At 52.0% G+C, this 20,838-nt stretch overlaps 3 protein-coding genes across 3 annotated transcripts; 1 reads left to right on the top strand and 2 right to left on the bottom strand.

Moving 5' to 3' along the window:
• Positions 1–2,875: 2,875 nt before the first annotated feature.
• Positions 2,876–3,598, top strand: GLOTRDRAFT_140660 (uncharacterized protein; the record flags this gene model as incomplete). Its single annotated transcript, XM_007871252.1, has 2 exons — positions 2,876–3,223; positions 3,281–3,598. The coding sequence occupies 2 exons, from the start codon at positions 2,876–2,878 to the stop codon at positions 3,596–3,598; spliced, it is 666 nt and encodes a 221-aa protein (XP_007869443.1).
• Positions 3,599–3,877: 279 nt separating this feature from the next.
• On the bottom strand, positions 3,878–4,511 carry GLOTRDRAFT_132394 (uncharacterized protein; the record flags this gene model as incomplete). Its single annotated transcript, XM_007871251.1, has 2 exons — positions 3,878–4,105; positions 4,170–4,511. 2 exons carry the CDS (start codon positions 4,509–4,511, stop codon positions 3,878–3,880), a joined length of 570 nt encoding a protein of 189 aa, XP_007869442.1.
• A 3,488-nt stretch (positions 4,512–7,999) lies between these two features.
• On the bottom strand, positions 8,000–18,813 carry pks3 (polyketide synthase; the record flags this gene model as incomplete). The annotated part of the gene is given in 20 exon segments (XM_007871008.1): positions 8,000–8,488; positions 8,544–8,773; positions 9,062–9,095; positions 9,314–9,933; positions 9,982–10,142; positions 10,195–10,592; positions 10,649–11,008; positions 11,099–12,075; positions 12,139–12,341; positions 12,395–12,621; positions 15,056–15,083; positions 15,495–16,692; positions 16,821–17,386; positions 17,438–17,534; positions 17,584–17,699; positions 17,717–17,872; positions 17,925–18,008; positions 18,074–18,279; positions 18,363–18,596; positions 18,667–18,813. Coding segments are annotated over 20 exon segments (6,531 nt in total), but the record flags the coding sequence as incomplete, so codon positions are not given.
• Positions 18,814–20,838: the final 2,025 nt, after the last annotated feature.

Genomic DNA, 20,838 nt, shown 5'->3' with positions numbered 1-20,838 from the left:
CCATCGACTTGCACAAAAAGAAGTTAAGTGTAATAGTAGCATACCTGAAGAGCCTCTGACCCGGTCTTTTGCCATCCTGGCCTTACGCTCATTCTGCTTTGATGCATGTAAGAGTGTCTGCGTACGTCTCTTACCAGACTGCATTATCACAGCTTTCGACACCCCACCATATTTTGTCACCTTCCCGCCTACCATTCCTCTACCAGTCCTAGCGTCAAAGCCCAGATATGCCGAGCTCGAGTCAATAAGGTGAATCACAAGCAGATCGAGTAGAAATACAAGCACGTATCATAGAGCAGATGAGAGCGACAATGGACGTGGTCCGAACACCACGTGCCGGACCGTCCGGCAGTGGGTTCGAAGATCTAACGACGGATCTAGGACGGGACGGCGGGCGTTCTTATATAGATCTGTGTTGTTGCTGGCGTCGCCGGAGTTTGCTGGAGTCAAGGGCTGGAGTGTACTGGAGTGCCTCGACGGGACAGACGCAAGTCCAACATCGAGAGCAGCGCTTCCGGTGGAGTCGACCTGAAAGGCCTTTAAGTCTCATAATACTGGACGGTACGATCAACCGTCCACTCTTATAATACTGCTATTGTGGGAAGGCCAGGTGTACCTAACGGGACCCCGCGCAGCGCGAAGCGTCACTCCGCAGGGCAGCGCGGGGTTGGCTCAGCGGGTTAGCCTATGCTTGGCCGTATATAGATAACAGTAGACACTGCAAGCAATATATAAAATTAAATATGTCCACCTGATATGTTCCTGTATCGTAGATGGTTATGTTCCTGTAGTGTAGATGGTAAGTGTCTTGCCGGGATTGGAAAGCCCGAAGTTCGAGGCTGCGGGTTTGACTCCAAATCTGTTTGTTTCGGGCATTGTTTTTTTCCGACGGTTTTTGTCAAGATGTATGCATCACTTGTGAATAAAACTCCTTACTCTTGGGGCTTCAATTTATTTCATCATCAGTTAAGATACACTCCACACCATCCTGATACCATGCTGACAAGCCTGTACTTAGTGCAGGAGAAAACCTTTGATATCAGTGTTTAAAGAGTCACAGCCGCCGCCTGCTGCAACCTCCCTTTTCATCCCAACGAGATTGTAAACTCTCAGTACATATCACATAAAATACTTTGTATAGCTCCCTACCTACTCTACGTAAGTATGTATATGCGTCGTTCTGGTGTCGAGACTCGACTTCAAATGGCCTGAGACCGTGGAAACACTGCGCAGACTTGCCGCACAGCCGTCTGTGCAGTCACTTCACGATGGCCTCGACCTTCCTTTTACGGGCCGCGCGTCCTCAGCTTTGTTGGGAGGATTGCATTTAGTGAGGTCAAATAAGTCAGATTTGCAGACTAGGCACATCACTCAGGACATAGTCGGTCAGAACAAGCTGTAATTATCTGATGCAGGACGTCAAGCCAAAGCCCAGAAGGTGTATAATTGCATCCCAGAAACTGCGAGGGAGAGCGATACCGCAGTGGATGGGTAAGGTGCAAGAAGTCCAGGATGACGCACGATGCAGCGCGTGAAATGGCTAAATCGGGGTCCTACCAGGACGGCAGCGACGATAAGTCATTCAATTCGCATGCTCCTACCTCAAAGTTTTGCATGAACACTCAGTTAGGTAGTAGCTTCCGAGCGGTACATAAATTGTGATATGAGACAAGAAACTGAGCCAGCTAGAGCCGTCGTGTCCTACTACCCAGTGTGTCCGACTTCCTGACCCCGGACAGTACACCGTGCAAAAATGTTGGTTAGGGTGAAGCAGCCAACCAGAAAACAGGAAAATACATACAGTGGCGTGCGAAAGTAATGCACCACCCAAGATAAATGTATATCTCTGCAACCACTTGACCATTCTCTTCGGTGTAAAAAGTAACCTTTTAGCCCTCCTTCTGGGCAACAAAATGGCAGTACTATGGAGTGATGTAGGTGCCCCTATCAGGAGAGAGAGGCTCTACATCAAAGACCCCAATTTTCAACTTTTTACTGAGAGTCCCGATAGACTAGCGTTTATTACCATCTGAAAGAGGCAAAAACACTGTGCAATTTTGATACCAGAATGACCCTGATTGACTACACCATTGTGGAGATACAGGGCCAGAAAGTAAGGGGTCTAGGTGCAAAACTCAGAAATATTACACCAAAATCCCAACTTTCTGACCTCATATCTCCACAATGGTGTAGTCAATTTCTATAATTCCAGATTCTAAAATATACAGATTTTCCTGAAGATTTTAGCCATGCAATGTATGGAAGTCTGTGGTGTCTCTACGAGGAGATAAATTTTGACTACAAATATTGTTTCTACTGCAGAAAGAGCAGATCTATTCTGATCACCATGATTGTGGTTCTATCTGATAGAGCTTCAAAAATACTACAAATTATGTGTTTACACCAAGAGGAAATACTCTGTCTACATTGAGTTATATTCCAAATAGTACTGGTCGAAAAGTGGTGGTGCATTACTTTCGCACGCCACTGTATAGCTACCGATATTCCAAGTGAGTAAATATAATCTAATATTATTTTCCCCCAGTAAAAATGGTGTAACTCCCGCTGTGCAAGTTCCGTCTCCCTCTTCCTCCGTTTCCTCATCGTTGCTTGCCTGTCTCGATTTTATCCCGCCCAGCTGCAGCTCGTGCGCAAACCCACAATGGTCCTTTCTTGCTCTCCGCGTGCTGCAGACGCCCACAAATCACAGCATGCCTTCCGAGTCTATTCTCGATGATCACAAGAAGACCCGTTACTTGGCCTCTACCAGCGCTCGCGCTATTCTTGTCTACTCAGCGTTCAATGCTGGGTACACCACACACCTAATAAGCAATAAGCATACTCTGCTTCTCTTCCCGGCTTCCCCACCGCTATCATGGCCCCTTCCTCCTCCTCGCACACGCCCATGCACCCCAGGTCGACCGATGCCTCCGACGACAACAACGACAACGATGGCCTCCTCACGCACGGCAGCGACATTGTGATCATCCTCCTGCTCGTCTGCGCCCTCGTCTTCGCGCTCGAAATGGTCCGCGGGAAGGTCGCCGCCGCCCGGCGCGCGCGAGCCATGCCACACCGGACCTCGAGGTCTGGTACAGGCAGCAGTGGACTACCCGTGGAGGAGGAGCCGAGTGCGAGGAGGAGGAAGCGCGCGAAGGTCCCGCCGGCGTGGTTTGAGGTGTGTGTGGCGGGGGAGGGGGAGGGACGGTGGGAGGAAGTAAAGGTCGGTGGTCCTCATCCGCTTCACGGTGGCGGGGGCGAACTGACGTGACGCCCCAAGCCGCTTGCGTACCGATCCCTCCCTTCCTTACCGTGCTCCCAAGAAACGTTCAGGGCGAGGGCAGGCTGCGCCCCCGCGTTTGTCAAGACTCATTCCTTGGCCCCCTCCGCGTCTTCCACGTCCTCCGAGTCCTCGCCAGAAATCGAGATGTCCGAGATGACCCAATCTCAGTCCCCGTCACAGAGCACGGCGGGGGAGGTCGTCGTCCTCGTTGCGATGCCGCGGCCCAGGACTAGTCATGCGGGATGGGAGGAGGAGACGAGGCAGCTCGAGCTGGGTGTGGCGCGCTGGCCTGTCAGGGTCAGTGTGGATAGATGATCAACGGCGTTCTCCATCAATTATCTAAGTTTCAGTGGAGGTTTGCTGTATCTTGGATTCATACCCTGTACCACCGATATCACCACGCGCACCATGTACACTGCACTCGCTTCACATACGATGCACCCGCGTCCAAGATGTATCATTAGCATAGTGTACAATATAAGCATATGTTACAACAAGCAGTGCGATCTACGGAGTCCGAAAGGCTCGTACGACAGGAACACCAAGATCTCGTCAGAACCCCCGCCTATGTCACTCCCTCTCTGCCCTAACATCCTACCCTCCGGGCAGCCCGACGCGTGCCACGCCGAGCACCACGTCCCCGATGCCCTTCATATGCCCCTCCCGGGGACAGGGCATGCTGAGCAGCAGCGACACCTGCGCCGCGCGCGGGCGGTCTGGGTCCTCGGACGGGGGCCTGAGGTAGGGGTTCAGCCGGCGCACGCGGGCGGCGACGGGGTCGAGCGGGGGTGGGGAGGGGGTACGGAGGGTCGCGGAGAGCGGCTGCGCGCCCGGGTGTCAATAACTCGCCCGCGTACTGTTGGGGACCCGGAGCAGACAAACGCACCTTGACGTCCGCCCAGCCCCACGTTCCATCCCTCCCGCGGATCCACACCTCTGCGTACACCGGCCTTTCGCATTCTCTTTCCTGTTCCGTTCCCCCTGCTCCTTCGTCAGCGGAAGGGAGGGGAACAGGGTCCGTCCAGTGCATAACTCGCATGTCGCGGCGCCAGCGCCCGCGGCGTGAGGAGTACGCGCACATCGCGAAGGCGACGAAGAGCGCGATGAAGGTGATCGTGAAGCCGTAGAGGTACTGCGCGGAGTTGCTCGGGCCAGTGTCGTTATAGGTTAGGAGGGTGCGGGGTGGCGGGTGAGCCGAGGGCGGGGATGGGGACGGTGGTCGGGTCATGATGAGCGTTGATGTTAACGGGCTGCTCGTGAATGGGATGTTAGGGCGTGCTGGGCATGTCAGGGAGGGCGTAGACAGTGACAGTGACCGAGAGAAGGACTCCAGATACGGGTTATCTATAGCGGCTCTGGTGGCGACTTGCCACCTGGCTCTGGCTCTGGCTCTGTTGCCTAAGGGCCTCCTTTGCTACACATACCTATAGCTGGGAGAAGCTGCCTTATGACTCTCGTCCGCTGTGCTAACTAGTGAACTACTGTCCAAGCAAACGAGGTGACGGGCTTTCATCCCGACTCGAGATGAACTAAGCGCTGTACGGCGGAGAGATCGACATAGCTATGTATCGCAGAACATGCGACCTTGAAGACTCACTCGCTCCAGTGCTACCCAAGGGGCGGACAGAAATAAAATTTTAGACCACATGCCACAAATCTCAGTTAAGGGTCTTCAGGGGACCCCCCCTCCCCCCGTGGGACGGTCTCACGGTACATAAAGGGAAGGTATGTCGCATGGCCAGGAAGGGTTAGGGTTAATCTGTCACGGCTGGTGTCACATCTACTTCGGTCACAATTCATATGTTTTTCTGAAGATCGCTACCAGGGGTCATTCTTTCTCTCCGCTTTCCTCTGGGATACTTCAAAAAGGCATTTAGGTTACTCAAAAGTACCCAATGGTGTGCCAGATACCTACCCGTTAGCCCCCTTACCCCAGATGACTGGGCGCGTAACTGATAATAAATCTCAGTTAAGGGGTCCGAGGTCCCCCCCCTCCCCCTGCATGTGGTCTCGGCATCTCCCGGTGTCCGCCCCTTGGTGCTACCTAAAAATCCCGGAGCGCGCTCGCAGGACTAATTTTCTACGAGTCAACCAGCACAGTACTCCGACTCGCGTTTGCCTGGCTTGAAATGAACGCATAAACAGCTTCCGAACTCTGCACTTCTCGCATGGCTTTGATCTGACCTCAAGAACAGTTGCTCTTCTTTCAAAAGGCTCTCCGCTCGTCGCGGTATCACTCATCGGGTCTCGGCGCTGCTCATCGTCGTGCTATCAAACGTCAGTACGGAGGCTCCTATGCTATGATTACTCAGCTTACGAGCTTGGTTGACCTTTTTGTCCGATTACAACTACTACGAGTAACTGCTATAGCTTCCTGGATTGGACCGAGATTGATCTCAGTACTTGCATCATCCCGACGTCTCTGACGAAGCGTACCTTCAGCCCCGACGTGACGAGGCTCCCCTCTGTCTTGTATGGGCCGTGACAGCACCACCCTGCACTGATAGACGTTCTTCTCCAAGACTGCATTCAACAAGTCAACCAGTATAGTACTCCGACTCCCGCCCCTGGCTTGGAACGAAAGCGAAAACAGCTTGCGAGCTCTGCATCTCTCCTATGACTTTGGTCTGATGCAAGAACGCTCGCTCTCGTCTGAGAAGGCGGGCGCGACGCGTCGTTCTTATTGGGCTATGTAGCTGGTCGCGGTATCACCCGTCGTGTCACATCGCTGCTCATTGTCGCTCTATTATAGTGCAGTCTATGCTATGAATACTAGGCTTCCGAGCTTGTCCAAGTACAACCACTACGAGTAACTGGAAACTATCTTACACTGCTACACCTCAACATTCCGTTCTGCACCATTCTGGACTGGATTCCGTCTCGATTTGCTGTAGCTCTATAGTTTCCTGGACTGAACCAGAGAAGTCTCAGCGCTTGTATCCCCGGGATTCTGTGACGCACCGTACCTTCACCTCCGGCGTATCTAGGCTCCCCTCTGTCTTGTATCGAGCGCGAAACAACGAGCCTGCACTGGTATTTGTCTTCCACCTTTTTCATCACCATGTATGCCCAGATCATTGGCCGGTGGAGGCTCTCGTATAGCAATTCGCTTAAAGGCTCGAGACACAGCACCCTCAGAACGCTGGCCATGACCCGGCGGACTCCTCTCAGACTCGCCATGGCCCTCGATTGGGATTCTCTCGCGGATGGGTTGTAGGGCTCGACGGCCAGCTGATCTTGTTCTGTCGATCCTGCGAAACAAGGATATCACAATCAGCTCAGCCTTACGACCCGCTGGACCTTACACACTCCTTGGCCTCGTCCTCTCTTGTCTAGTCTGGTACCTACGCAGCCTCCTCGGCGGGTATAATATCTCAAGGACGACGCACACCCCGTAACAAACTGGTATCAGAAGCAGCCACAACAGGCTGTCTGGCGGCGTATTCATCTGCATTAGGATCTTCATGTGGTTCAGTATTCTCGAATAAGCGAACGAAGATACGGGCGGGGCGTCGAGAGTACATGGATGCACGACTTGGCGCCCTGGGCAGGCTTGTTATGTGTCTGGTGCGTGCTGTGAAGCTGTGTGCATTGTGCTTCGGAGGGTTGAGATGAGCAGTCGAACTTCATGGACAGCGCTATATATAGCAAGCCCCCTCGCTCTGCAGGCTGTCAAACCTAAGATGGATTCAACCTGCTGTGCCCCCGGCTCGTGGGCGCTCATCCCACCCAGGTTTTCGCCATACTGATCGAGTGCTATGCAGCGATCACGTCTCTCAATGCTGCGTCGTGTTGGGTATGTCTATTCGTAAGATGAAATACTTCTGCTTCCACGATGATGGGGCCGTCCGTTGACGGCACGCCTCGCGAGGCTGCGATATCTTGAGCATCGCCGTGCTCGTCTGCGCGGTGGTTGTGGCGGTGCGGCCTGACTTCCTGGAGGTCTGCGTTGGCGAGTGGGGCGACAGGCGGGAGAGCGGTGTGGGGACGCGAAGGTGACCTTCCTTCGGGAGTGACCAAGTTCAATCCGAGTCCCTCTTCAGTATCCATCGCAGGTCCCATCCCAACTGGTGGACGACCAGCCATGACGCGAGGCCATCCCTGCAGGAACCTACGCTTCCAGCCCCTCTGCGTCCTCCGGGTCTTGACGACGGGGATGACCCAGAGGGAAGACGAGAAAGATGATGGGTCGCGTAGGAGAGGCTTGAATCCGCAGTGCCGACACGTTGGATAGCGTATGGCTCCGGTGCAGGGAAGGATATACATTGACGACGTCCCTCCAAACCAGCGCCTGGCGCTTCTCGGATCGGTTGGAAGGCCCTCGCGTGCCTGGTTGGTTAGCTGGTCGCTGGCACGATGCGGAACACAGCATGACGCACTACGAATCCAGACGGTTCGTTGTTGTATGCGCGTTGACGGGAACATATCGAGAGTGTTAGCATACGTAACCTAATTGCTCTGATGCCACATCGTGCTTCGACTACGAGGTTGATCAACCTCGGACAAGGACCTCGCAATCCTAGGATTACAGGCTACTAGTAGGCTCGGGCGCTGCTTTCGATCTGCATTCGCACTTCACGGCGCATAGGGTGAACGAGGACTCGTACTAGTAGAATAGATTGTATCCAAGCCTCCGGTATGGCGGAGAAGTGTCCCATAGCGTCAGAGATACCGACAGACTACACTAACACACCAATATTGCTCAGCATAGCCTTCTTAAGAGGAACGTATACCCGATGGCCCTGAGCATTGTTCCGGCAGGAACCCTATCTTCCTCCAGTAATCTATCCATTTGAGGGCATCACTGGGCTGAATCTGCGGTAGACGAGGGTCTCGCAAGGTCGGAGAGCATTGCAGGGCTTTCTCCATGGCCAATATGACGGTGATGCCGTTGCTATCCGTAATTGCCCGAGCAGGGTGATCCATCGGGCAAGCCGTACGGTATACGTCCATGGCTCGGATACCTGGCTCCAGCTCTCTGGACATAGTGCGGGTCCCACGGTCAATGGCCTCTAGCTCTTCTCGCAAAAGCTGGAACCACTCCTGGAACGAGATTGTAGAGAGGTTAAGAGAAGCGGCAATGGGATTGGCGATACTACTCCAGGGAACCGGCGAAGGGTGTCGAAGATGGAGGATTGGCTCCTCCGAGTCGATCATCTCCGACAGTGCTGCTGCAGCTGTTGAGACGGGCAACCAGGATATAGTCTAGATTCAGGGAGTTTAATTGACTGTGAAGAGCTACGATAAACTCGCTTCTTACATCAGGTCCACTGGGGAAGTACCCTAAGGCGACACTTGCGGATACCATCGATGGGAACCACTCAGAAGACTTCCAGGCGCCGTTGTCGGAGCCACTCAGCTGATGAACACGGACAACGGTAACTGGCAGAGCAGCGCGCTCTGCCGCGATAGCTAGGAGACTTTCGGCAACCCATTTTGATTCAGAGTACCCAGATCCTACGGCAACCTTCGCGTCTGCAATAGGGGCTTCTTCGACAGCACTGGAGAGCTCCGAAAGTCGGTCCAGTTCTGGCCACGGATGTGAGACAGGTAAAGAGTAAAAGATGAGTGATCCTTACGCCTGAAAATGCCACCTGAGCTAACATACAACAATTTAGCTGCCCCGTTCGCTCGGCTTGAAAGTGCGAGATCAACAAGGTGACGGAGCCCTGCAATATCGGGTTTGTACGATTGCAGTGTTGCGCTCAAAGACACTGCCCAGCCTATGAGCATGGTGAGTGACCGCAGTGATAACGTTTCCGACTCCTCATATCGTACCAATGTGCACTATATGGGTCACGCTATCCCGCAGCTACCTCACTGTCGTCAGACGTTATGGAATGAACCTGTTACGAAGCCTACCTCATTATAAGCAGCTTCGCACATTCCTAGATAAGGATGAGCAAGGTTTCCTTCCAAGAAAGTGACCCTGTTAGGGCACAGAAGGGAGACATCCAACTGCCGCGACTCGAAAGCTGCTTTCTGTCTGGACAAAGGTGAGGCGGCGGAATTATTATACCTCAGAAAAACGTAGATTTTCTCGACCTCCGTGGACATAAGCAACCTGGACAACACATGCGAGCCGAGGCTGCCGGTCGTACCGGTCAGAAGTGGGATCTTATTCGGGAATACTGATGCCCCGTCGCGACTGCGTGAACGATGCATAAGCGCAAGGCCTAACGCAAAGTGCTCCACCAATTGGAGCATCTCTTGGGCCTTGAGATCGTCCTCGTTATTGGGAGCTTGTATCTGAGTGCTATGGCTAATGGTAGCCTCCATACGCGTCTCGAGTTGCCGAATCGTAACATCAGCTAAAAGCTGTATCTGCGACACTTTGACGAACGGAAGAAGTGCAGATGATAAAGAAGCAGCGGACAGGGAGTCCAGGCCATAGCTCGTCAAAGGAACGTCCGGAGATAAGTCTTCCATCGCAATTTCGAGGACTTGACATATCACACCTCGGAGAGTCGTGGGTGAGGAAAGCGAATCCGCCGCGCGGATGCTAACATATTCGTCGGATATAAGGTGGTTAAAAATTTTAGAGCGGCCCATATTCAATGCAATGGTGTTCCAGTCCAGATGTGGGACGTATTGCCAGATGGGTCTTTCTGCAAGTATAAGGAGCCCATCTTCCAGTTGACTGCATAACTCTGGAGAAGAGTCAGGTCACAACTTGTATGTGCAACTGTTATACTTACCAGAGCAGGTGACACCCCAGCTGAAAATATGTGAGATACGCGAAAGATATGCTCTGTCCCCGATATGACTCGTCACCACCGCACTATCATTGACAGCAGGGCATACTAGACAGAACATATTCCGGCGATTTTGCACTAGCCCAGCTAACGCGGTGTTTGCACTGCCCAAATATTGACTGGTTGCATCCAGTAAAGAAGATGATGACAGCATACCTCGTGTAATTTGTCTGACCTGCGTTCCCGAACACGGCGACAACTGATGAGAAGACAATGACAAAATCCATTTCGTGCACCGGCATAGTCTCTTGTAGAGTGAGGAATGCGTTGATTTTAGGTGGGAAAGGTCTTTCGAAGGTATCTTCTGTTTGCAGGGCGAACGTCCGGTCCTCCAGGATCCCTGAAAGGAGCATACAACCGCCAAGATTTTCACCGATATCATGGGCCAGAGCTCCCATGTCTTGCAAAGAGGTGGCGTCAACCTTCAAAAGCCGTAGTGACAGGTCTGAGCGTCCTTTCAAATAAGATAGAATTCGCATCGAAGAGCTAAGTTCCCTCCGGGAAACCCCTTCAACTCCCGAGCGGGACGTGAGCACAATATGCCGGGCACCTAGCTATTGCATTTACCATGCATAAGGAAGCAAACACCCCGTACGAAAGAGTGACATACCTGATACATCCACAGCGCTATCTCTATGCCTAGGCTCCCTATTCCACCTATGAGTAGATACGTCTTATCTTTTTTGAATAATGTCCTCTTGTGTGCCACGACGTCGGGGATTTGCTTGCCTAGTGAAGCGGAGAGTGGTACAAAGGACTTGCCTACCAGGCCAATTGCGTCATTGAGCGCGCATCGCAAGGCGTCGCCGAAGGTCCAAGGGTCGAATTCCAAGATGTGATGCAAGCTCTTCGCCCCCTTGTCCCTCCAAACAAGCAGCCTGCCGCCTGGATGCAGAATGTCGGCATACATCTCTTCCAAGGACGAGCGCTGACATGCCGACACGACGTAATTTGGACGCTGCTGCCGGAGCTCCTTGATGTCAGAAAGAGAAGGCTCCCCGGAGAACTCCAGTACTGCCAATCCCAGCGAGCGATATAACGAAGCTATTTCGCGGCCGACCTCAGTTGAAGATTGCGTCACAAGAGCTGTAGCACCATTCAACCGGAGGGGATTACGGAATATCGCAGGTCCTATACAGAGGATGCCGATCGCACGAGCGATATGACCGGAGCCCAACGCCGATGTAGTCGATTCGCTAGGGATATCTGCAATGCTGCCAACATGCGTGGCTACGACATTCGTGAGTGGGCCGGCTGTCATGCCAATAACTCGGCGTGTGGTATCCTGGATTTCCCCGATAAACGCCCACAATGTGTCTGTTATTATCGAAACATCGGCGACGTGCACGAGCACATGGTTCTGTGGTACTCCAGGCAGGGATATGTGGGTCACTTCACCTGCATCCAGAACCCAAGGTTCCGCGGGTTCGAACGGGACCGCACGACTCGGCGCGGCGGAAGGTACCAGCCTCGGAACCAGTATTTCTTCATGTGCCCCGATCATTACCTCGAGTTCGCAATCCCTGTTTGCCAGGGTACGGACAGCAGCAATCATTCTTTCCTTTTTCCACGCATATGGAAAGACTACGCATCTGATGGTCCATGCGCGGTATTCCTGCCTCAGAGACCTGGTAAAACCAAAGGAGGCTTGTCCGTTCATCCCATCCACGGAAATGAACCAGAGGGACAGATTCATATGAGGATCGAGCTCGACGATAGCCTGCTTGATATTCATTTCTCGTCCGCGAGCATATTCAATCACAATTGCGTCGAAGCTTTCTCCAACAAACAAGAAGACCCCGGTTTGCTCTGAAGATGCTGTCCCTGGACTTCCACAGCTCGGAGTGATGCTATCAGGGGAACCCGCATAACCCAACTCCAATCCTGTGGTTTCGCCTAAGGGTTCCACGTATGTCAACTCGTACCGGAAATGAACTTGCTCCCTGCGGGGACCATGGAGCGCCACTTCTAAGGCCTCTATCGTGCAGAGACATGCACCATGAGTGTCAAAAATGGAGACATCATATGTCGTTGTATCTGGAGGCACGGATGAGTAACGGCCTACGCCCTACGCAGCTTGAATTGGCCTCAGGCACCTACCCGGAGTCCACTCCGTCAGAGTTGCGTGAGTGAATAATGTCCCGGAAAAGGATTTGTGCAACAAAGCCCTGTGAACGAGGAGGGCTCCAATCCTTGAAGGAAGGTAATATCGAGACTTATCTTCTCTACCGGTCATAACAGGGTGCACTAAAGCATGCATGGCCGCGTCAAGAATCGCGGGGTGAATGACGTAGTTATCCAAACTACCAGTCGTTGTTTTAGCTGCCCTCATATGTATTACGGTGACGCAACACACCTGGGGAGGTCTCCGTCATTGCCACGCAGCTGTATGAGTATTTCCTCTTGCCCATCCTTTTGGAAACCATGATAGCACGATGTGACACGCTGATATGTGGAGCCATATTGAGCGAAAGAAGTAAATCGCCTGTAGAAATCTATACAGGAACGGTCAGCTGTCTGTCTTACTAGAACATTAGGATTTCTACCTCTCATGTCAATGTGCTTGAGGCGTCCCATTCTTTGCTCGAGTGACTCGGGTTCTTCCTTGTCCAGGGCATCACTATCAAATGACAAGTATCCCTCGGCGTGAATGTGATCATACTAGGCAAGTAAGCATCAGTGTCTGTTAGTAAGCGGAAACCTACTTTCGGTGGATAGGCACTCGAGAGTTGTTTGTTCGAAGCGCTCCGTACAGTCCACTTACAGCCTTCAAGTCCGACTTCTACCTGTATAGGTCTTTCTGAAGATAGCGGAAGAATGCATCAGGGAAAACCCCCCGTGATGATCAGACAGAATCTCCTCTTTTCAGTTCCAATTAAATCTAATTACTGGGAATCAGACCAATTATAACGTTAGTTCTAATTAGACAGCCAACGCTGGCCTCCCGACACTTTATATCTAATTAGTAATGATTACAGCAGCATAATGTGTTATAAGAGGCCATTTATCAGTAGTTTCCAATGGATTAGGCATCCACAGGTATCATCATGCAGTAAAATATGTATTCTTCTTATCTATGAACAAAGGTCCAGTCTACATATGCATCTACAGTATCCTGACATTTGGCCTCGACCAAACAACACGTCGCTGACACACGTCCACCATGAGCTCTCTGGCATACCAACGGGCACATGCAGCCGCAATGACGGCAGGTGTGGTTACAGATGCAACCTACATTACCATGTTTGTTTGCATCAGTGAAAGCCTGGATGGTCATATCCTCGTCCTCCATCTCCACGAACCGCTGCCCGAGCATCCCCGCCGGGCTCGCCTCGCCCTTTGCCTCCTCGAACACCACCTTCGCCCGCGGGCCCACGACGGGGCTCGTCTGCCCCCGCCTGGGCAGGTGCACCACCAGCCCGCGATCGCCCACGGCCGTGCGGTTCAAGAAGAGTTTCACCGCCGCGACGCAGTCCGCGGCCGCCTTGAGCGCGCCCGTTGCCGACCTGAGCAGTGCGGCCTTCTCCTCCTCCTCACTCATGGCACTCGCGCTCGTGAGCATGCGCACCGCATCCGCGAGGGCCGTCGTCATGCTGTACAGCCCCTCGCGTGCGCCGCGCAGCTTCGCGGACGGCAGCGCGGGGTGCTGCATCACCGCCTCGATGATCGTCAGCAGCTTGCACACCAGGTCGTACATGTGCCCCGTGCTCGACGCGTGCGACATGCGCGAGTGCGAGTGTGCGTGCCCGATGAACGCTGCGATGGTGGAGGGGCACTGGTCGTGCGTGTGCCGGAGCGCATCGAGCACTTGCGCTGCCGGCGTCGGGCCACTTGGGAATTCCAGCATCGGGGGTGTCTTGATCAACTGAGAGGAGGAAGAGGAAGACGTGGATGAGATACTGCTGATCGAGGACTGACCTCCGCAGTGCCCATGTTCTGAAGCGCACCTCGTCTGTTAGCGATGGTACGGGCGGTGCATCGCACCCACCCACGCCCGGCCTGGGCGTGCGCAGGTCGCCCATACTCCTCGCCGCGCGGGGCGTCGCCGTCGCCTCTCTCTGGCGCATGTGCGGTCTATGCACAGTCCCAATCATCGTGCTTACCAGCTTACCCCTATCCTCCGACTCGTCGCCCTCAGACAGCAAGCTCTGGTCCGACGCCAAACTTCTTCTGTCAGGCATGGGCACCCCGCACTGGGCCGCCACGACCAGGAACCGGCGGCAGTGCGCGAAGAGGTGCCCCGCGAGCTTGAGCATCGACTCCGTCTCGCCCTCGGCCCGCTCCTCGTCGTCCGTCTCCTCGCCCGCCTTCTTGGTCTGCGCGACGAGCGCTGCGAGCGTCGCGAGCACTGCGCGCGCTCCTGAGTGAGCAGCGGTGTCTCAGCATGGCTATACGTAGATGTAGACAAATACTATACATTACCCGGGAACAAGACCCATTGCAAATGCCTAGAAAGATCATTCCTCAGCATCAGGGATACTCAACTTTCCATTCCAACACACAGCACTCACCTGAACCCTGATTAAACAAGGAGCACTATCATACTCAAAGACACTCAAGCTACAAAGATCGTGGTAAGCATGACAACCACACTTGGAGGATACCAAAAGATTCACGAGGCAGACAGGGGCTAGAAGGGAGCATGATTCGGCATTCAGTCACATCCCCGATGCACCAGCAAACACAACAAACTGGATACTCCCTTGAAGGAGGAATTGATCCACTGATAAGGACTACATTACTCACCAATGCCAGTACGACCGTTGTGGGTGCCAACGTGCAAGACGCCGATGACCACCGAGACCTGCTGATGCGAGCCAAACTCCCCCTCAGGAACCATATACAGCCACTCCTAAAAGCGGCTACTTATCGTAGAAGTCGGTGGGATGCATCTTTGTTGACGAGGGGAAGGTGAGACCGTGAGGAAGAAGTGAAGTGTTCGGACGCGAGTTTGTAAATTGAAGCGGAGCTGTAAAACGCGGGTTCAACACAGTCACGTGCTAGACGCGCGCCCCACGATGCACCATGCACGGACTCGAGCGCGTCTTTAAGTAACAGTTTCTATGCTTGTCTGACTCCAAGGCTCTATTGTTCACATATTTCTTCATGCACCCGACACCCTTGCAAGTGCTGCTGTGGTACCTGAACATGCAGTAAGCCAAGTCGGCGGTGCGGACACACTTCCATCGTCTCGCATGCGGCACCAAGGCACGTACCATTCAATCTCTTTGCTTCTCCAGCCCAATTGAACTTAAATTGTATCTGAGTAAGAGCACATAACAACTAATTATTGATACTGCATATAATTTAGACAGGTTATGTTGATTATCACCATCATGCACCCTTCGACAAGATTAGTGCTTAATTATATCTGATTCGCGCCGGAGGTTTTTCCTGATGTGGAGATGAATCGCACATCCCATAACTTCAATGCTCCAAATTCTAAGGCCTTTAACGTATTCCCCTCAGTTGCAGAGCCACGAAAATACAGTAAGTAATGACTGACCATTTCCAGAAAACCAGCAGCAGGCATGATTGGCTCATCCTTGATAATGTGACCTGCCAACTCTGGGTGTGTCTTTGTGTTGAGCTGAAGCTGTGGATAGTTCAAGGGTCCATTTCGGTGTTGCCTCTGTCTCATGATTTGAAGTGTTGGCGCTACATACGGTATCTGTTTTACTGAAAATGGATATGAAGGAGGAGGCTGATCCGTCTTGCAGGTTCCCCGGGCAAAGATCTCAAGACCAGTAAAGTTGTGCCCAGACACGACGAGTCTCCCGAGGCACTCAGCGAACTGATAGAGTTCGACCTCTCGACTGACTTCCGAGTGCTTTGGTCTTGACATGGGGCAGGTGACGACAGCATCTGAACCAATGATGGATTGAATATAGTGAGTGAGGACTGGATGGGGTGAAATCTCGATGAAGGTCACATCTGGGTGGTCTGCTGCAAGAGCCTCTACAGCATGGGTGAATTTAACCAGCTGACGAGCATTGTCCCAAAAGTAATCTTGACTGAATGTGCCGGAGAGTCGCTGCCCACTTACTGTTGAATACACAGCGACAGTAGGAGCAACCACAGGATAGTGTGAAAAGACGCGTGAAACACGTTCCTTGTACTCAATGGCACACTTTTCCATCATCGAGGAATGTACGGGAGTGCGAGTGGTCAGTCGCCTTGATAGGAACCCTGCGGAGCGTGCTATGTCGACAGCTAAATCAATATGGGAGGCAAGGCCAGACAGTGTGATTGCATCGGGACCATTGAGACATCCGATCTCCAGAGGACCATCACCAAGTTGATCCCTGACTTTCTTGATGATCTCCTCAGCCATGATCTGAGAACAAGAAAGTGCAGCCATTGCACCATTCTGATCCTCCAGTAACATCATGGCCTGACTTCTAGCTATGGCCAGCTCCATGGCCATGACCTTTGAACCTGCTCCAGAGGCATATAACAAGGCTGTCTCGCCTGCAGAATGGCCTAGGACAGCATCAGGGGTGATGCCTAAACAAGACAAAGTGTCAACCAGAGCCATTTGAACCATAGCAATAGCGGGAAGGGTGACTGAGATAGGCCACACATCCTGGGATAAGTTGCACAGCTCAGAAGTGGCTGAAAAAAGGCCCGTCTTCTCCATCAGGGAATAGCCCACTACGCGATGATGAACTTCATCCAGTTCTTGTATGGTCTTCCGAAAGACAGCGCAAGTACGGAATAACTGGCGACCCACTGGCAAACTCATTTCAGCATGGATACACTGGTTCAAGTATGTGACCTACTATCAATGTGCTGTGGTCCCTGGCCAGAGAATACAAATGTAATTTTAGGAGCCAGTCTAGGCATCATCACCGGCTTTGAGAAAGGCGACAGCCGGCCATTCACGGCGACAGAGAAGGAACGCCATATCAAAGAGCGAGAGCGGCGTCCATAGATACAAGAGATGTCGTGTTGGTTGTCCTTGGTAACCATATTATGGAGTTCATCTGCAATGGCAGCCGCGGAACGGGGAGTAAGGCCAGCAGCAACCAACACAGCGGGGAGAGGTTCAGATGACACTTCTTCCCTCCAAAAGGTAAACTGACAAGGAGAGCGAGGAGAAGGTTCTTCAATGACACAGTGCCCATTGGCCCCCCCAATGCCCGAGCTGGACATGGCAATCAGTGAACATCCACTCAGCGACTTGCAGCCTAACAGTTCCGGGCTGGTGGGGACTTGAAGTTTAAACCTTTCCCACTGGATTAGGGGGTTGGGGTCGCGAAAGTTGACATTGGGGGGTATGACACCTGTTTGAAACATGCCGCAAACTTTACATAAAGATGCAAGGAATGACGTGATTTCAAGATGGCTGTCTTACCGAATTAGAGTGAGACAGATGAAGCTAGACAATAACACTCACCCGATGTTTCCCTTCACGCTGCCTATGCACAAGGATTCTGCTCCAAGGAACTGCTCACCAATCCAGTTTGCTTCCGTCGGATCACCCTGTGCTGTCCCTATATTGCAATACATTACATATACTGAACACTTGCGGCATTGTCATACCAGTAGCATGTAGTTCGACGTAATCGACCTCTCGTGGATCACGCCTTGCTTGAGCAAAAGCACGGCGCATGGCATCATATTGAGCAGATGCTACCGGTGCATTCACGGGAGCTACGCTTCCAGAGGAATTGACTCCAGTACCGAGAATCTAATGAAGGACTTGCTTGAAGAAATCAAACCATGATTGATTTGGCCCACACGTACATTGGCATAGATCTTATCCCCATCCCGGATTGCAGCGGTCGTGGGTTTGAGCACGATACAGACAACACCTTCACCTCTACCAAACCTGAGCAGTAGGGAATGAGCAAACTGAATATCCAGAATCCGGACAGAAGTACCCATTTGCAGATGCATCAAAGGGTTTGCACTTGCCGTCGGGAGATAGAATTCCTCCCTGACTGTATACCAACCAGTCGGCGAATCTTCAAGGACACAGCGAAGTTAGTTCTGATACACAGTAGTCCAATGTCTGAGTCGGAAATGGTACCTGTGATTGATTTGACAACCACCAACTACAGCGGCTTCGCACTCCCCGTTTCTGAGGGCCTGTACTGCCAGATGAGTTGCATACAGACTTGAACTGCAGGCAGTATCCACGGGGACAGATGGGCCGCGGAGATCGAGGTGATAGGACACTCGATTCGCCACCATTGAGGGCGCTGCGGTGAACGAGCCTACTGCTTCAGCATCATCCTGCATAAGTATAACAGAGTGTCAGTGAGGGACACTAGGTGAATAACTGTAGTTGGCCGGCTGTCACAGGTGAAGATACGTACATGACCAGAGATTGACCATATATCATGAGCAACTGCTGCCATGAAGCATCCCACATTCTTTCCTCGGTAGTCAATTCCAGAGTCGAGTAAACTTAAGAAGGCGGTCTCTATGAGTTTTCTCCCGCCAAGCGGCATCAAGCGGGCATCCTTGCTCGTCATTCCAAACTCGATGGCATCGAGTAGGTCGATATCCTTGAGGAAGGAGCCCATCTTGGTTTTAACTCGCCCAAGTCCCTCACCGACAAGACTGTTCAACAGATTAGTTTCAAACAATGAATAGGAAGAAACAGTGTCTCATGATCACATGCCTTTCGACATTGAAGCGTTCCACTGGAATTGTCTCGTATGCTTCACCCTTGTTCAGAAGGAACCGGAAGAATGAATCGAAGTCAAAGTTGGTATCGCTGTGACTGCCACTTGGTAACTGTGCCGCTATCCCTATCTGTGCTAATGTCAACAGGTAATTTAGGGTGAGTACACCGAACTTACAATGGCAATCGGCTCATAATTGGCGGTAGACATGGCCTAGCTGACGAAGTATGCAATGTGAGTCTTAGCGACCCCACTGAAGTAGATTGAATAGGCTGGCCGTAGGATTTAACATTGACGCTTCATGTTTGAGGCTTTATGCATTTTCAGCATTGGAATATTTGCAAATTCCCAAAGAGCACAGTAATGATTCTCACCGCATGAATCACTACCGGGACGGAGATCACGATAACCAATGCCAATCGTGGCCGGAATGGCCATGGACCGCGACCCTGTACAGCAAGAATGTCAGTTGGGGTGAAACATCAGAAGTTGTGGGCGGTTGTGCAACAGATGTTGATCACGACAGTACTTGGAGGGAATGTGTAAAGTTTGACGACTGGCGCGAGTGTGAACCGTGATGGAACCGGCTCTCTCTACTTGGCCGCTTCGGCACAGGAACATGAGTGAACAAAAATCAAGTCGAATTGCGGAATATCAGGAGTCAAAATTAACTGATGTTTCCGATTCCTTCACTTTCTGGAAAGCAGAAGTCAGCGTCACGAGCGTCAGAACCTTGCGCGGCGTACAGAAAGGCAGACGAGTGCTCCGGCCTAGTAATCTTTGATCGGTCCCAGATTAGAAGAAACAAGCAAGATGGCCGTGATTCCACGTAGTCCGGGCGATGTCTTGTACTATCATTTTGGGGGTTCTGTCCAAGTCAGATTTTTGACAGAACTCCGAAATCTCGACAAACATGCAACGGGTGGCTTAGCGGATTGGTACATAGGTGAATTGTAACCCGTAGAGGACGCCTGTGAAGTCAGAACTGTCATATCTTCTACCATTGTTGAATGGGAGGACGAATACTGTGCAAGCAGCCCAGTGTAACCATGAGAAACAGGCCTGATGCATTAGATCTCTCGGCCTACAGTCTTCCGGTAGATATCGGCTAGTTGCGTAACACTGTATTATGTATAGCTAAGCATGGTTCACCCACCCGATTGGTGTTAAAGCAATCCCAACTGCTCGTATCGTATGTTTGACAGAAGTGCAAGGGTCCTGGGCGTGACAAATGCGTGACGAAATTGGCGCGGATTCCTTACTGTGACTCGGGTGTGACGCCTTGACAGAACTGTGGGTCCATCACCGGCATCTCTCTCTGTTATATTGTACCCAGTCAATTGAGGTTGTTATTTGCGCAGATAGTACTTGAGAGGGTTTATTATGATGCCTGTCTGAAAGTACAGTGCCTTGCATAAGAAACTGAACATCGCGTTTCCGCGCGCGTTGTTTGTCCGCGCCAAATATACCCTTTTCGGGTATCGGCAAATGTGCGGCAAAGAACCATCGAGAGGGAGGGTAGCTAGGCATACAGCTGGGGGCAGAGTATAATGCTTTACAGCCCTTAGTGTAGTTGTAGAAGATACAGTTCATGTATTCTCTGATGCCTTTCGAGCCCTCTCGGGGCGTCTGCGAGTCCCTGCCCAGCAAACGGTCTCGCGAGAGGCCTTCCGGACCTACCCGAAAAGGGTATATTTGGCGCGAACAAACAACGCGCGCGGAAACGCGATATTCAGTTTCTTATGCAAGGCACTGTAGTACTACAGTCGACTCTGTCTTAACCCATACCTGTCATAACCCATAACCTGTAATAACCCATAGGTTTTTGGCTTCCACCGACATGGTAGATAGTAAAAACCCATAAGTCTGCCGTATCCCATAACCCATAGCTTTTTGAAGGGTCATAACCCATAAAACAACCTATATTAGGAAGGTACAGGTCTCCTTCTCACGAGAATCTGGACCATCTGGACCCTTAATTTTTTGGTTCTCGTGGTATTTCAGAAGATAACCCATACCAGACTCAAGATTCCGTATCTAAACGGTGTCATAAACGACGTCCGGCCTATACCGGATAGGCTGTCTGTCACGCGTACTAGGTAGTCACACAATGTCACACGTTCTGGTAACCCATAGTCTGCAGAAACCCATAACTTTTGGGTTC

Source organism: Gloeophyllum trabeum (genome assembly GCF_000344685.1).
Source record: "Gloeophyllum trabeum ATCC 11539 unplaced genomic scaffold GLOTRscaffold_00013, whole genome shotgun sequence".
In the NCBI taxonomy this organism is placed as follows: domain Eukaryota; kingdom Fungi; phylum Basidiomycota; class Agaricomycetes; order Gloeophyllales; family Gloeophyllaceae; genus Gloeophyllum; species Gloeophyllum trabeum.
This window is presented reverse-complemented; position numbering and strand designations above follow the sequence as displayed.